Here is an 18,207-nt window from a genome sequence, read left to right as displayed (position 1 = left end):
TATTGGGATACTTCTGTTTTATTTATGCACTGGACTGTTGTTGCTTTTGAGAAGTGCTGAAATTTTGTGGAACAACTTGTAGTTTGTGGGAGGAATAAGGGGATGTTTTTAGAAGTGTGTTTTCAGTGCAGGTAGTTTGTGGTAAGTAAATCCCTTAGGGGAGGCTCTGTCGGATTTTCCGTTGGAGGGTCCGGTAGGGTTTCCTTGGGATCAGGGCTGTCTAGGGTTCCGGGGAAGGAATTCTGGACGGGTCCTGACAGTTGTTATTATTTATTTATTAAGTGTTGGTATTTATTCAATTCCCTTAATTTTTATTATTATTATTTTATTATTATTAAAAGTATTCAGTAGTTAGGGTCACTCACGGAGATGATTAGCATCTCACACTCTTAAATTCCGTTCCCCTAGGTCCAGGTTGGAGACGCCCAACGTCTCAGTTCGTTGCCGAAGTCCAAGAAGTATTTCTTCCCTTTTTCCTCTCTATCTTGTATTACATTCTTATCTGTCATTTTATAAATTTCACGTTTATCTGTATAATGCTCTGTATACTGTATTGGACGTGTAGTTGTTCTTTATGCACTGGGTTGCTGCTGTGTTTCGAGAAATACTTCTGTACTCTTTCATTTCAGTGTATTATTTCTTTTCAGTCTTGTTGTATTTCTGTTGTTTAGCACTTCTTAAAGCTCTGTATACTATTGGGATACTTCTGTTTTTATTTATGCACTGGACTGTTGTTGTTTTGAGAAGTGCTGTAATTTGTGGAATCAATTTGTAGTTTGCGGGAGGAATAAGGGGATGAGTATAGAAGTGTGTTTTCAGTGCAGGTAATTTGTGGTAAGTAAATTCCTTAGGGGAGGCTCTGCCGGATTTTCCGTTGGAGGGTCCGGTAGGGTTTCCCTGGGATCAGGGCTGTCTAGGGTTCCGGGGAAGGAATTCTGGACGGGTCCTGACAACTTGCCTCTCTCAATTTATTATTATTTTAACATTTTTATAGGTTCGTTTTGCTTAATATAGATAACAACTAAGTAGGCGGTTACACGTAGGAGTTATACCTTAGCGTTAGTCTTATGGAAATCAAACTAAAATTTAAAAAGAGGTTTAAGATTGTAAGGTCCAGTGACATTGGGCTCTCCACTCCAAGCAACTTGGGCCAACAACTCGTTGCACCTTTCTGTGGGATGACCAGAGTCAACGAACATATATTCGCTAACATGTTAGATGGACGATCTTGCCCATTATGAAATTTTCTCCTCTCTCTCTCTCTCTCTCTCTCTCTCTCTCTCTTATATATATATATATATAGATATATTAGTGTTGTAAACCTTTTTTACACATTTTTCTTTACATAGGTGTCTCCGTTGAGGTTGCTTTGCAATTTTTAAAGGAGCTTGGAAAGTTTTTTATTGTGTACTTCACCGGATGGTGTAATCAGTTAAAAGCAAGCAGCCATTGATTAAAATTTGGACTAGTCTAACAAGCATAAAGCATACTTGATGTTAGAACCAAATTAATTTTATAACTATGAAAAAACAATAATTTAATAGAATTGTAGTTAAAAATATTTTAGCTTTAACAAGAATGTGTCTATATTGTTAAGTTAATATATACCATTATAAATGTTGTAACAAAGATAAAAAAAATAAATCATTATTCTAAATAAATTAATATAAATATTTTATGCCATATTGAACCTTAAATGTAATATACCATATATTTTTTACAATATATAGATTATTATTATTATTATATTATGTGAATAAAAAGTTTTTGTATATACTATCTAAAAAAATCATAATTTATTATAATATAGAGTTTATTCTTATTTATAACTGATCTAAATTTAAATGAAAATTTTTTACAACTAAATGACAATTATTTCAATATAGAGAATTATCGTAAAAAGGTTTTTCTGTAATAAATTCTAATAATACAATATTTTCTTAATTAGATTCAAATAAAGATTTGAGGTTGTAGGAGCCAGAGAGAGCGGGTTTTCCATTCCACGATGGTTTGGCAAATTGCTGGTAAGCCCTTTCAGTGAGATGAATAGAGTCAAAGAAGACATATTCACTAGCATTCTGACATAGATAATACTCTTCCACACCTCTTTTTCCGCCTCTGAACGGTCCACTGCCACAACATGCTGCTTTTGCTTCTTTGAAACCTTAATTAGGCAACCAAATATATATATAATGCATCAAAAAAAAAAATGTAAGCTTAAAATTAACATGTTCAAAATAATTAATACCAGACTAAGAAAAATTAATTGGTTGTATATAATACCATATTTAGAAGGGTGATTTATCCGTTGTTCCAAAAAAGAGTAAAATGGTAAAAGTGAATATTTGAATCCCTTCGGTTCGCTTTTTAACTTTTGAAGACGCTTGGGAAGTTCTTGGTTGTGAAGCTTTACATAGGGTGTGATCCGTTCAAAACATTGTCCCCCTCCAAGCGATGCTTTTGCATATGGTGTACAGCTCAATGGCAACATATTTAAAAACCCAAATTTCCGTCCTCCGGTCTTATATATTTCCTAATTAACACACAATATAATTGAGTTAAAACCATTTTAATTATGCATCAAATATAATAAATATAAGGTATGATATATATTTCCTAATTAGCACACCAGATCGTTAAACTAAAACCATTTAATTATGCATCAAATATAGTACAGAGGTTATATATATTATTTAGAAGATATAAATAGTACCTACTTTGACTATTGTTGTTATGTTGCCTATCACCAACCCCACAAATTGTTCTGGCGAGTAGGACCGAAGAACAGCGGAGTTGATCTCAAAAGGGAACATGTAGTCATTGCCTCCGACAGTAAACAAGTAAACTGTAACATCCCGTCCTGAACCATGTCGGAATTTTTTGCACGTTGATCGAGGTTGACCGTTGACCAAGGGGTCAAAAGTTGACTTTTTGACCCGGTTGAAATTCTAGGTTGACTGAGGTACCGTTATGAAGTACACATTGGCACGAGTTCGTAGACTGGTAGCACGTTGAAAACGGAGCTACGGTTTGAAAGTTTTGATCAAAACAAGTTGAGGTCCAAACTGTCCAAGGGGTGCCGGAGTTGACTTTTTATTCATGCAAGGTTGAGCTTTGACTCATGCATGGTTGTGAAGTGCTCGTCGATAGGAGTCCGTAGACTAGCGGCACGTCCGATTTGGACATGTGGTTTGAAAGTTATGGACCTGTAAAGTTTTTTTCAAATACTGTATTATTTTATTATTATTTTTACACGCATAACGATGTGCCACGTGTGACTCAATGAAGGTGACCATGTGTCACCATGGTAAAATGCCACATGTCAACCATGTGTAAAATCAAATTATTTTTATTATTATTTTAAATAATAATATTTTTGTTTAATTATTTAATTATTTTATTTATTTCTTTTCCTTTTCCTTTTCTTTTCTTTTTTCTTTTTCTTTTTCTTTTTCTTTTCAAATTATTTCAAATTATTTTGTTTAATTAAAAATATGTGGGATGGTGTTTTGTGAACATATGGTATACTTCCCACGGTGATTTTTGGAAAAAAAAAACGGTACGGTTGGTTGTTTATGTTTATTTTTAGACGCACTCATACAGTATTGGTGTTCTGGTGTATGGTGTATGGACACGTGGTTTAGCACGCGGTTATTATATGGTTTAGCGTGCGGTTATTACTTCACCCGTGAGTTGCCATTGGACCGTGGGCAGGCAAGGTTATTGTTGTGCACAGCCGCCCCCCTCCTTGGCCGGGTGATGGTTTTTAGCAGTTGGTACTGTCGGGACGCCGAAGTGATCGCTGCAGGTTTCTCTCTTTAACCTCCCGCCAGTCGGTGCTCGGGACGCTGGGTATTGGAGGGCATCACCGGTATATGGTGTGGTGCGTCAGGTGTAATTATCGGTGTAAATTGCAAATAAAGTTTAAAACCCCAAAGGAGTTCAAAAATTATTTATTATAATTTATTACATTTTATTTATATTTGGGGTATTTATTTATTTGTTTGTTGTTATTAAATTATTTGGTCCCTTGGTTTTTGGGAAGTACGTACAAGGGTTTTGTGAAAATGTTTTAAAAAGGGAACTTTTCCAACTGAGAGAATTGTAAGGGTTTTGAGAGAAATTATTATTTTCCAATTAACTATTATCTATCTACTGTATTACTGTGGTATTATATTGTATAGTAGTAGGGTCACTCACTAAGATGATTAGCATCTCACACTCTTAAATTCCGTTCCCCTAGGTCTAAGTTGGAGACGTTGATTGTCCGGGGCGAGCCCAACATCTCAGTTCGTTGTCGAAGGTTCAAGAAGTTTTCTTCCCTTTTTCCTCTCTGCCTTGTATTGTTTCTTTATCTGTCATTTTATAAATTCCGCATGTATCTGTATAATGCTCTGTATACTGTATTGGACGTGTAGTTGTTTTATGCACTGGGTTGCTGCTGTTGTTTTATTTTTGAAGTGCTGCAATTTGTGGAACAGTTTGTAGTTTGCGGGAGGAATAAGGGGATGAATATAGAAGTGTGTTTTCAGTGCAGGTAATTTGTGGTAAGTAAATCCCTTAGGGGAGGCTCTGCCGGATTTTCCGTTGGAGGGTTCGGTAGGGTTTCCCTGGGATCAGGGCTGTCTAGGGTTCCGGGGAAGGAATTCTGGACGGGTCCTGACAGTTGGTATCAGAGCTCTAGGTTCTAGTATTCCTAAGGGACTGTGCATTGTTGTGCATCCCATCCGTGTCTATTCTCTCGTGTTACCCGTCTTAAAGCGTTCTTTCCCTTTGTCTCGAAGTAAATTCGTTGCCCGAGTTTGAATAACTCTAATCTTCGAGGGTGTCAAAATATTTTTCCGATCGCTTATCAAAAAATTAAATGCTTTTCAAAGTGGTATTTGAAATTAAAGGTGTTTTATGCAAGTATTTTTGGTTTGTGTTCGTACATGTATCTGTATGTTATATTGTTTGATATTATACTGCACCATATGGAGGCAGCGAACCAATGTGGTCCATGTAGAGCTAGCCCCGTGATCATGTTGCTTACGAGTCCAGGGGATTGGACGGCCAATATAAGCAACCACCCTGGTTTGTATTGGTAGCAGAGTGTCGGCGACAGTTGGAATCATGGATTACGTAGTATGTAGAAAGTGTCGTACGAACCTCCATTACAAGCATGCATATTTGTTTTATGTTATGGTTTTTCCAAGACCGACTTCAGCGACGTAAGAAATTTCGAGGACGAAATTTTTGTAAGGGGGGAAGGTTGTAACATCCCGTCCCGAACCATGTCGGAATTTTTTGCACGTTGACCGAGGTTGACCGTTGACCGTTGACCAAGGGGTCAAAAGTTGACTTTTTGACCCGGTTGAAATTCTAGGTTGACTGAGGTACCGTTACGAAGTACACGTTGGCACGAGTTCGTAGACTGGTAGCACGTTGAAAACGGAGCTACGGTTTGAAAGTTTTGAGCAAAACAAGTTGAGGTCCAAACTGTCCAAGGGGTGCCGGAGTTGACTTTTTATTCATGCAAGGTTGAGCTTTGACTCATGCATGGTTGTGAAGTGCTCGTCGATACGAGTCCGTAGACTAGCGGCACGTCCGATTTGGACATGTGGTTTGAAAGTTATGGACCTGTAAAGTTTTTTTCAAATACTGTATTATTTTATTATTATTTTTACACGCATAACGATGTGCCACGTGTGACTCAATGAAGGTGACCATGTGTCACCATGGTAAAATGCCACATGTCAACCATGTGTAAAATCAAATTATTTTTATTATTATTTTAAATAATAATATTTTTGTTTAATTATTTAATTATTTTATTTATTTCTTTTCCTTTTCCTTTTCTTTTCTTTTTTCTTTTTCTTTTTCTTTTTCTTTTCCCCACGTGGGAAAACACCAATTCTTTCTTTTTCTTTTTCTTTTTCTTTTTTTTCTTTTTTCCTTCTTCTTCCCCGAGCATCAAAACACCCACGCACTGTTATTTTTCTCTCCCACCGGCCGTCCCTCTCTCTCTCCCGTGTTTTCTTTTTCCTGCCACCCATACTGTACACGCGCCCGCCAGTGACGTGCGGAAGGAGGAGGCGAGCTTGGCCGCCAATTTTCACGGCCAGCCGCCGCCGGACGCGCGCCGATCGGGCCGGAGAAGCCGCCGGCCGCCGGATTTTCTCTCTCCTCTTTTCTTGTGTTTTCCGGCCAGCCCACTCCCAATTGAGCCTCCTGTCCCCCTATTTTGGGTCCCCTGAGTTCAAAAATGGCCTCCAATCTCAAAAATTCGAAGCCGTTTGAAAGATTCCTCAATATCAAAACCGGCCGAAGCTTCCCGACCAAATTCCGGCCACCTCCGGCGAAATTGAGGTCGATGGAGACCGGATTTGTGATCCTCGTTCCACGAGCTTCGATTCGGTATATCATTCGCCTATTTTGGTTAACGTTTGTGTTTTGACCCCCGGGTACCGGGTATTATTTACCCGATTAAAATATTAATTTTTTTGACTGTCTGTGAATTTTGTTCTAGGAGCACCGGTGAGTCGTAGAATTGATCCCGTGGTGGATCATGGGTTAATTGCGTGCTCCAGGTGAGTGACTCACCTTTAAAAATATTTTCGGAGTAATTAATTGTATTTATGTGGTATTAATTTGGTATCTGTAAAATTGTGCTCATGTGGTGTATTTTAAATATAATCGGGAAAAATATTATTTTATATATATATTTACCATTGGTAATAAATGGAAATTTTGGGATCATTAAGAAATTCCCGATTATTATTTTATGGTGATTTAATTATGAATTATATTGTTGTTTAATTTATTATGCATGAGCAAAGTGAATTTTGGTGGTATTTGTACGTGGTTTTAAATTTGATTTTCCGAGCATAATTGGGTTAAATATTTTACGAAAATATTTGGTTATATTTTATAAATTATGCCCGCGGTATTTTTATGGTTGCATTTCGTATTTCGAGAAAATTGTGGTTTGTTATTATCGCTGTTTCGTACCGGGTTGTTTAAATAAAAATATGTGGGATGGTGTTTTGTGAACATATGGTATACTTCCCACGGTGATTTTTGGAAAAAAAAAACGGTACGGTTGGTTGTTTATGTTTATTTTTAGACGCACTCATACAGTATTGGTGTTCTGGTGTATGGTGTATGGACACGTGGTTTAGCACGCGGTTATTATATGGTTTAGCGTGCGGTTATTACTTCACCCGTGAGTTGCCATTGGACCGTGGGCAGGCAAGGTTATTGTTGTGCACAGCCGCCCCCCTCCTTGGCCGGGTGATGGTTTTTAGCAGTTGGTACTCTCGGGACGCCGAAGTGACCGCTGCAGGTTTCTCTCTTTAACCTCCCGCCAGTCGGTGCTCGGGACGCTGGGTATTGGAGGGCATCACCGGTATATGGTGTGGTGCGTCAGGTGTAATTATCGGTGTAAATTGCAAATAAAGTTTAAAACCCCAAAGGAGTTCAAAAATTATTTATTATAATTTATTACATTTTATTTATATTTGGGGTATTTATTTATTTGTTTGTTGTTATTAAATTATTTGGTCCCTTGGTTTTTGGGAAGTACGTACAAGGGTTTTGTGAAAATGTTTTAAAAAGGGAACTTTTCCAACTGAGAGAATTGTAAGGGTTTTGAGAGAAATTATTATTTTCCAATTAACTATTATCTATCTACTGTATTACTGTGGTATTATATTGTATAGTAGTAGGGTCACTCACTGAGATGATTAGCATCTCACACTCTTAAATTCCGTTCCCCTAGGTCGAGGTTGGAGACGTTGATTGTCCGGGGCGAGCCCAACGTCTCAGTTCGTTGTCGAAGGTTCAAGAAGTTTTCTTCCCTTTTTCCTCTCTGCCTTGTATTGTTTCTTTATCTGTCATTTTATAAATTCCGCATGTATCTGTATAATGCTCTGTATACTGTATTGGACGTGTAGTTGTTTTATGCACTGGGTTGCTGCTGTTGTTTTATTTTTGAAGTGCTGCAATTTGTGGAACAATTTGTAGTTTGCGGGAGGAATAAGGGGATGAATATAGAAGTGTGTTTTCAGTGCAGGTAATTTGTGGTAAGTAAATCCCTTAGGGGAGGCTCTGCCGGATTTTCCGTTGGAGGGTTCGGTAGGGTTTCCCTGGGATCAGGGCTGTCTAGGGTTCCGGGGAAGAAATTCTGGACGGGTCCTGACATAAACAGCTCTGGATAACAGAGATTCAGCCTCTGCATCCCCTAGTTTCTTCCTCAACTGCCTACTAACATTTTCGAAATAACCAAGTTGAGTTTGAAGATCTATCACCTGGAAATTAAAATGGTTCATAACATTAATGTCATCCATTATACATAAATGGACAGAAAAAGAAGCCCAAAAACCTGTACCACGTATAGGCTATGTATATATAGCTTACTAATCCTTGGCGAGTTTCAACCAGAGCACCAGCTCCTGAGGATGCAAAGTTCACCCCATTTGTCAATTGATGATCGATTCCAGGTTGTAGATATGGTGGAATTAGTGGCAGCTTCGCGTACTCAGCTGTAGATCAGTGATCAAATTCTCAGTTAAAATTTCACGGATAAAATCAACAAAATTCTAGATACATACATACTAAAAAGTAGGATAAAAATGAGGTACCAATGAAATCTGGAATTAGTCGGCCATCCGAAAATCTGCCAGTAGGATAGTGAAAGAAGGTTTCACCATAAGGCTTGTAATTAGCTTTCAAAGTGGTGTTGATGTAGTTATTATTTCCAGCATCAAATAGTGAATCCCCAAAGATGAACAAAGCCACATGATTCTTCAATGGCCCAAAGAGAGCAGCATCTGTGATGAGAAAACTTGTAAAGAAAACAATTAGGAGACAAATACTGTAGAAGGTTGATTTTGCCATGAGCCACAAACTCCTTATTAATTTGTACTAACTAATGAGCATCTTCATCATCTTTGTCATTTTTTTTTGATAATTTATAGGGAAAATCATCTGCTTCTATCTCTTTCATCATACCTTTCCAAGTTCTAGATGGGGTCACCCTGTATGCAAGCACTTATTTTCAAATGAGTTCGCCTCTGACTAAGATTTTCTTTAACTATAAAGAATATTAGACATGTTATATAACAAAATCAATTTGTATACGTTTGTTAATGGGAAGACCAAATATTTAAATTGAAGATTGAGGATATGGCTAAGTCATGTAAATACTATATGTTTAAGTGATATTGATTTAGAATGAGGATATAGCTAAGTCATGTAAATACTATATGTTTAAGTGATATTGATTTAATTGGTAAGTTACTCTTACATATATAATTAAAAAATCATGAATTTAAAATATAGAAATAAAAAAGAATTATTATAACTAAAAAAAAATAAAAATACTATTGACATATATATATATATATATTCTCACCTAGCTAATAACCAAATTGAGTGTATATATAAATATGTGTGCAGCGTGTATTATTTTTATAAATATACATACATATATATATATATATATATATATATATATAATTTTGTAATATATGTTTCACTCATGAAATGCTTTTTGATGAAGTAAATTGTTTGTAAAATTTCTAGCAGTTGCATTTATTATGAAATTATTGCTTAATAGGAAACCATCTTAAATTATATTATAATTCAGGAGTTTTCTTAATTTTTCACAATTAGTCAATGATTCATCGGAATATATATCATAATCTTTATGGGACCTGCTTCGCACAATTTTCTAACACAATTCACGATTCATGCTGCCACCGCCACCAGCAAAACCGTGGTTGACGGGCAATAACCACTCCCGATTCAAGAATACACAGGCCGACTGGCCCATTGCTGAGTGCAATGGAAGATCTAATTATAAGTGATTTTTGTTTTTTTTTCTTATGACCAGTCTCTATAATAATGTGCAAGTATCCTTCTGGAAATTGTTAGGCATTGTTTTTGAGATAAACACGGAAAAATCTTTTTGTAAAAAAAGAAAAAAATGACGCTGTAGGGTCCGCTGCCACAGCATGCTACCTTCCCTTCCTTGAAACCTTAACCGAAAGAAAATTCAACAAATTAATTAAATTAGCAATGGGAAATTATGTACATACTTCTTTCGTTTGGTAAAAGAAATTATATTATACATGCATTGTGACTAAACTAAGAAATTGCAATCGTATTTATAGATACCATATTTAGAAGGGTAATTTATAAGATCTTGTCCAACTGCACGAAAGTCAAGAATTGAATATTTGACTCCCTTTAGATGGTTTTGCAGCTCTTGGAAAAGCTTGGAAATCTCTATATTGTGTAGTTCAACATATGGTGTAAATGGTTCAAAGCACTTGTTTTCCCCTGCAGGCACCATTGTCCTTGAGAATGGCGCACACTCTATAGGGCCAAGATTTGGAAACCCAAATTTTCTTCCTCCAACCTCATATATTTCCTTTTAACACATTAAAATTAAATTAAATAGAATTTTGGGGAAACAAAAGATTAAGAAAAATGCAGAATATTAAATAGAAAATGCAACAAATATTATGTATATGTATCAAATATATATGGGATACATAGGATGGTGGTGTTGCATACTTTGATGACTTGGGTTATGTTGCCTATCACCTGCCCTACGTATTGTTCAACAGAATAGGTGTAAAGGACACTGGAGTTTGTCTCAAAAGGGAATGCGTAGTCATTGGTTCCAACACTAAACAAGTAAACAGCTCTTGACAGCAAAGCTTCGGCTTTTGCATCTCCTAGTTCCTTCCTTAATACCCTGCTAACATTCTTGAAATAACCAAGTTGAGTTTGAAGGTCTATCACCTGATAAATTGGTATAGATACTTCAGTTTTCATTACAAATGAAACTTTTCTTCTTCTCAATTATGATAGGAGTATTTATAATATTATTTAAAATATGAATACAGACAAACGTTATACATATATATATATATATATATTTAATATTTTTATGCCACTCAACCTTAGTAGAGAAGCCTAACAAAGAAATTCAACGTACCGATCCTTTCCCAGTTTCAACAAGAGCGCCAGCTCCTCCTCATGCAAAGTTCACCCCATATATAAATAGCTTGTTATCGGGCTGTAGATATGGTGGAATGAACAGCAACTTTGCATACTCAGCTGGATTAAAGAAATTAACACATATATAAAAATATGTATATGTGTAACTTGGCCCAAAGATGAAATCTTGGCTCTGCCCCTGTCTTAACATAAAGTTAGATAGATATATCCCCACAAGTTTTAGTTTCCAATTTCTTGTTTGACAAAATAAGTATTTAAATTCCATTATAGAATAAGTTGGATATGGTGAAATGCAATTCAGCATATTCTTGCTCCATGGAGTTTGGTGAAAGATAGTACGTAGAATTTGCATTGACTTTTATAAATTGTAGACTTGGCAATAATATATATTTTTCTCAGTGAAGAAAACGTTTTTTTATTCATTCTAATAATATATATATATATATGTCTGCTCCATTTTTAGGTAAAAGAACATCTCTATGTATATATATATATATATATATATGTTTATTATTGTTAAAAGAAATGTGTAAAATGCATGTAATATGCCTGTTCAGTCTTTACTTGCTTATCCAATAGCACCAAAGAAAAATCCAAATGAATAAACAAGTAGAAAAGAATATAACTGGATTTGTAGGAAAACGTATGTGGTTTCTTAGCAATTGCTGTCCGGGTGCACAATTACTATAATATTGTTACACTTGCAGATTGTATTTTGCCAATTGATCAGTTTTTGTCATTGTCAACTATATATGAGGATTTGAGAAGCCCTGTTTGAAATCGTGAAAGCTAAAAAGCAATATGCTTTGAATATTTACACAACTAGAGATGCAAATTATACTCTTTTATTTTCAAAATTCGATAGCCCGAGTCATTTATACGTAGTCGATCTCTTCTCAGTTTTAGTTAGTGCTTTTCATTTCCATTTTTTTGGTTCCTCGTTGAAAACAACGTTACACGATACAGTGTATTTATTGGTTTGAACACATAAATTTTATTCATATATTATACAGAGATGCACTGTAGGCTAAAGTTTTTATTACTAAAACAATTTGACTGTGCTAGACAATAGACGATAAGTTTCTTGCTGGAAGTGAAGCTGAAAGGTATAAAGGTTGCAGAGATTTATATATTTTTATAGAGCTTTATCAATTATAGGAAATTAAATTTGAATTCATAGATATCATTTTAAATATTGATTGTTTCATTGTCTTTAACTGTCAAAACTACTTATAAAACAGGTCAAACTGCCTTAAATAGGTTTTGATTGTCAAGGTACAAACATTTTTTTGAGTTTATTCTACATGATCAATCACTATATGCTAGATATATTATTTGTGATACTAAAATTAAAGGACCGAAATGGAAGAGCCAAGCCATCCATCAAAGCCATTTTGTGAAAATAAACCATTTGCATCCAAGACTAGGATTCAAAAAGAGCTTTAAGATTGTAAGACCCAGTGACACTGGGCTCTCCACTCCAAGCCAGTTGGGCCAATAGCTTGTAGGCCCTTTCTGTGGGATGAGATGAGTCAAAGAACACATATTCATTAACATTGTCACATAGATAATACTCTGTTACACCTCTCCTTCCACCACAGCTCAAAATTCCTCTGTAGGGTCCGCTGCCACAGCATGCTACCTTCCCTTCCTTGAAACCTTAACAAAACAAAGAAAATTGACAAATTATTTAAATTAGCAATGGATATTATAAATGTACGTTTTCTTTTGGAACAAGAAATTTAATTATATATGTACTATTACTAAACTAAGAAATGGAATAGGTGTCTATAGATACCATATTTAGAAGGGTGATTGATAAGATTTTCCAAAAGTGTATGAAAATTAGGAATTGACTATTTGAATCCATTGAGGTCGCTTTGCAGTTTTTGGAGGACCTTGGAAATCTCTATATTGTGTAATTCAACATATGGTGTAATTGGTTCAAAGCACTTGTTTTCCCCTTCAGGCACCCTTGTCCTTGAGAATGGCATACACCCTAACGGCCACATGCTTGGAAACCCAAATTTCCTTCCTCCAACCTCATATATTTCCTGAACACATCAAAAATAAATTTAATACAGTTTTGGGGAAAGAAAAGGTTAAGAAAAATTGTAGAACATTAAATAGTAAATATAACAAATATCATTTATATATGTATCAAATATGGGATTTATATTCATCAAACAAAAAATATGGGATTTATAGGATGTTGGTACATACTTTGATGACTTGGGTTATATTGCCTATCACCTGCCCTACAAATTGCTCGACAGAATAGGTATAAAGGACGCTGGAGTTTGTCTCAAAAGGAAATGAATAGTCGTTGCCTCCAACACTAAACAAGTAAACAGCTTTTGAAATCAAAGCTTCGGCCTCTGTATCTCCTAGTTTCTCCTTCAGTACCCTGCTAATGTTCTTGAAATAACCAAGTTGAGTTTCAAGGTCTATCACCTGAAAAAAATTGGATCAGATACTTAGTTTTCATTACAAACGAAATTTTTTTTCTCCTTGTTAATTAAGATAGGAATATTTGTAATATGCTTGAAGATATTAATATATTATAGACAAACATGATATATATTTAATTTTTTTTATTTATGCCTCTAGACCTTAGTATAGAAGCCCGATAAAGAAATTTGACCTACCGATCCTTTCCGAGTTTCAGCAAGAGCACCAGCTCCTGCTGATGCGAAATTCACCCCATTTATAAATAGCTTGTTACGAGGGGGTAGATATGGTGGAATGAACGGCAACTTTGCATACTGCACTGCGTCAAAGAACACATAAAATTTTTTCTATTGAATGTCATAAGTGTAGAATAGGTTGATGGTAAAGTCCACTTTGAATGATTATTAAATCATACCAAATGTTGGATTTAAAATCAAAAAGTTGTTAAATATGGATTTAGTGATATTGTAAAATCTTATTTACGAAAACTTAACCTTGTCGGAAACCAGTGATTAATAAATATAATTTTAAATCTCAGCTTTTGATGCGATTCAAAAAAGTTAAAAATGAAAGATCTTATAATGGTAATCATATTAAAGACTTTATTTGATTTTAACTGTATATATATATATATGTTTGTGTGTGTGTTTACCAATGAAATCTGGAACTTTGCATACTGAGCTGCATCAAAGAAACTAAGATATATATAAATATATGCACATAAAATTTTATCAACTAAGTGTCATAAGTTCAGAATAAGTTAGCACTTGATTACATGTAATATGGGTGATATATTATACAAATTATATGTAATTGAGAGCTAGACACCCAACAAAATATTTATATATATATTTTTATATATACAGTCAAGCTTAAGGAAGATCAATCTTAATGTGAGATCCACTGTTATGATTATTAGATCATACTAAAAGTTGGGATTTAAAATTCAAAAACTTATTAAATATGAATTTAGTGACATTCTAAAACTCTATTTATGAAAAATAAACTTTTCTCATGAATTAATAATTAATAAATATAATTTTAAATCTCAATTTTTGATGCAATTCAAGAACTAAAAAATGAAGATTTCATAATAGTGCCCATATTAAAGATTTTATTTGATCTTAACTATATATCTATCTATGTATATATATATATATATGTGTGTGTGTGTGCGTGTGTGTGTGTGTGTTTACCAATGAAATCTGGAACTAGACGGCCATCACAGAATCTGCCTGTTGGGTAGTGAAAGAAGGTTTCCCCATATGGCCAATAATTAGCCTTGCCAGTAGTAGTGTTGATGTAGTTGTTATTTCCAGCATCAAACTGTGAATCCCCAAATATGAATAAGGCTGCTTGCTTTTTGTAAAGCCAAGAACTTTCATCGAAGCATTTTGTTTGAATATTGAAGAGACTTATGCAAAAAACAAAGAGACAAATGTTTATAAGGTTTAACTTCGCCATCACAGAGAGACTGCCTATTCTCTTCTCTGCTACAACTATATGCTACATTGAATTTACCTTGATATAGAGAGCTGGGTCAGCACAATCTTCTCTCTCAAATTCCGCATGTGTACTTTCAATTAATTAATCTACTTGTTAATCAATTAATTAATCAAGAGTAGCATTGGGACTATGTTTGAAAATTGAATAAAAAACAAAGAATGATTAAGTCGGTTTCATTCTAACATCATTGATGACGAGTTTCTCTAACATAAATTAAGATAGATATGTCCCACATGTTTATAGTTTCCAATCCTTGTTTGACAAAATAAGTATTTAAAATTCCATTCTAGAATAAGTTGGATATCATAGAAAAGTATCTGATGTAGCTTCAGAATATGCTAGCTCCATGGAGTTTGAGAAAAGATATGAGTAGAATTTGCATTGATTTTTTTATAATTTGTGTATGATTTAGACTTTTCAACAACATATATTTGTCTCACAAGGAAATGTCGTAAATCGTAGTAATATTTAGATGATATATAAAATATCTGCTTAATTCTTAGTCAAAGAACACCTATATAGAATTTGCATTGATTTTTTTATAATTTGTGTATGATTTAGAGGTTTCAATAACATATATTTGTCTCACATAAGGAAATGTCATAAATCGTAGTAATATTTAGATGATATATTATATGCTTAATTCTTAGTCAAAGAACACCTATATATATATATATATATATATTTCTTGGTAAACGGTGGAAAAACCAAATAAACAAAGAAAAAGAAAATAACTAAACTGGATTTGTATGGAAAACGTGGTTTGTTAGCCTTCGCTGTTCGGTTCACTGTCACCATAATATAATATGCTTACAGATTTTGTTTTTCCTATTGATCAGTTTTTTGTCAACTATATATAATATGGCGATTGCGAAGCCACGGTTGAACCGGTGAAAACTAAATATCTTTGAATATTTACACAACTAGAAATGCAAATTATACTCTTTATCTTCAAAATTTGATAGAAAATCATTTATATCTAGTCGATCTTTTTACAGATTTAGTAGCACTTTTTTATTTCCATTGTTTAGGTTCCATATAGAAGACAACTTTACAAGATGTGGTGCTATTTTTAAGTTCCTACGAATTTATTCATATATTATAGTATAGAGCTTAATTGTATGCTAAAGTTTTTACCACTAAAACAATGTGGCTGTGCTTCACGATGGAAGAAAAGTTTCTTGCTGGAAATGAAGCTAAAGGGTGCAAAGGTTTCAGAGTTTTATATATGGTTATAGAGTTTTACAAATTGTACTATTACCAATTATGGGAAAATTTGAACTGACAAATAACTTTTCCATAAATCTTAACTATTGGTTTTGAAATTGTTTCTTTAACAATCAATCAAAACTACCTTTTAAAAAAAAAAAAAAAGATAAAAATTCCTTAACTCAGTTTTTTTGTTCATGGTATATACATTTACAACATGAGATTGTTAAGATATTTATTTGTGGTACCAAAATTTTGAGAAAAGGGAAAAGGAAGAGAAGCATTGCTATCATGCCATGTGTGTGAAATCAACCATTTCCATTAAAGACTAAGATTCAAAAAGTGCTTTGAGATTGCAAAATCTCCAAGCCAGTTGGGCCAAGTGGTTGTAGACTGTCAGGACCCGTCCAAAATTCCTCAGTGGAACCCTAGACAAGCCCTGATCCCAAGGAAACCCTACCGGACCTTTCAATGGAAAATCCGGCAGAACCTCCCCTAAGGTTTGGACTTACCACAAATTTCCTGCACTGAAAACACACTTCTATATACACCACCTTATTCCTCCCACATTACTACAATTTGTTTCCACAAATTTACAGCACTCCAAAATAATAACAGGGAATTAATGTAGTATTTAATAAAATGTGTTTAATACAGTATACAGAGCATTACACAAATAAATATGAAATTAATACAATGTCAGATAAAGAAGCAATACAAGATGAAGAGGAAAAAGGGAGGAAATGCTTCTTGGATTTTCGGCAATGAACTGAGACGTCGGGCTCGCCCCGGACGATCAACGTCTCCCAATCCTTGTACCTAGGGGAACTGAATTTAAAAATATGAGATGCTAATCATCTCAGTGAGTGACCCTATCTACTGTACAATTATAATAGTAATGATAATTATAGAACATTTGATTAATTAAGAATAAATAAGTAAATAAATAATAATTAATTAAAAATAATATTTTCTCTCAAAACCCTCACCATTCACTCCGTTGGAAAGGTTCCCCTTTTAAAACATTTTTGCAAAACACAAACTTTTATGCCCCAAAAATCAAGGAAACAATTAGTCAACTAAATATCAAATAAAGTATAATAGATCAAGGATCCAAAATTTATAATGAAAATAAAATAGAAATAGAATAAAAATAATTTTGTAACAATTACTAAATGATTGATAATGTCATAAACAAATAATGCAAAAATATTAATGAAACTTACATTAAGACAATTCAGGAAATAATTAAAATAATTATAATGAATTAATTAATTGAACAATTAAATAAAAAAATAATATTATTGTATAGAATAATAATAAAATATTATGGTATTTAATCGTGGTTGATATGTGGCATCTCACCGTTGTGACACATGGCATCCTTTATGAAGTCACATGTGGCACACTGTTCACATATTTAAAAATAATACTGTATTTGAAAAATTCTACAGGTTCATAACTTTCAAACCACATGTCCAAATTGGGTGTACCGCTAATCTATGAACTCGTATCAACGAGCACTTCACCACCATGCATGAGTCAAAGCTCAACTTTGCATGAACAAAAAGTCAACTCTGGCATCCCTTGGACAGTTTGGACCTTAATTTGTTTTGCTCATAACTTTTAGACCGTAGTTCTGTTTTCAACGTGCTACTATTCTATGGATTCGTGACAACGTCTACTTTTTAACGGTACCTCGATCAATGTAAAATTCCATCAGGAACAAAAAGTCAACATTTGACCCCTTCTCGGTCAACAATGGTCAAACTCGGTCAACCTTGGTCAAATTTTAGAAATTTCTGATGTATTTTGGGATGGGGTGTTACAATCTTCCCCCCTTACAAAAATTTCATCCTCTAAATTTTATACGTCACTAAAACGCATAAGAATATTGGTTGCGGATTTGTGCCTCGAGCTTCCACGTCGCTTTCTCGACTAGATTAATTCACCACGAGACTTTTGACTTAAGAAAATAGTCTTATTGATCCATACGCATTCTTCATGATTTAAAATCTGCACTGGTCTCTC

General features: G+C 34.3%; 1 protein-coding gene and 2 pseudogenes across 1 annotated transcript; all 3 read right to left on the bottom strand.

Annotated features, from left to right (window-relative positions):
- Positions 1-1,587: 1,587 nt before the first annotated feature.
- On the bottom strand, positions 1,588-8,920 carry LOC132799193 (GDSL esterase/lipase 1-like). Its single transcript, XM_060813795.1, has 8 exons — positions 8,622-8,920; positions 8,398-8,522; positions 8,187-8,288; position 7,739; positions 2,718-2,845; positions 2,284-2,533; positions 1,888-2,164; positions 1,588-1,731 (listed from the first exon to the last, which is right to left on the bottom strand). The coding sequence occupies exons 1-7, from the start codon at positions 8,875-8,877 to the stop codon at positions 1,941-1,943; spliced, it is 1,086 nt and encodes a 361-aa protein (XP_060669778.1). The 5' UTR covers positions 8,878-8,920; the 3' UTR covers positions 1,588-1,731; positions 1,888-1,940.
- A 1,061-nt stretch (positions 8,921-9,981) lies between these two features.
- Positions 9,982-11,200, bottom strand: LOC125420906 (GDSL esterase/lipase 1-like; annotated as a pseudogene).
- A 1,066-nt stretch (positions 11,201-12,266) lies between these two features.
- On the bottom strand, positions 12,267-15,032 carry LOC107434949 (GDSL esterase/lipase 1-like; annotated as a pseudogene).
- Positions 15,033-18,207: the final 3,175 nt, after the last annotated feature.

This window comes from Ziziphus jujuba, chromosome 1, assembly GCF_031755915.1.
Source record: "Ziziphus jujuba cultivar Dongzao chromosome 1, ASM3175591v1".
Lineage (NCBI taxonomy): Eukaryota > Viridiplantae > Streptophyta > Magnoliopsida > Rosales > Rhamnaceae > Ziziphus > Ziziphus jujuba.
This window is presented reverse-complemented; position numbering and strand designations above follow the sequence as displayed.

What these genes read in the sequence shown, in the direction of transcription:
- LOC132799193 (XM_060813795.1), bottom strand. Translation starts at nt 8,877, where the DNA reads ATGGCAAAATCAACCTTCTACAGTATTTGTCTCCTAATTGTTTTCTTT. An exon ending in TTGAAACTCGCCAAGGATTA is followed by an intron (nt 8,289 to 8,397) that starts GTAAGCTATATA and finishes TTTAATTTCCAG; the next exon opens with GTGATAGATCTTCAAACTCA. An exon ending in AAATCACCCTTCTAAATATG is followed by an intron (nt 2,165 to 2,283) that starts GTATTATATACA and finishes TGCCTAATTAAG; the next exon opens with GTTTCAAAGAAGCAAAAGCA.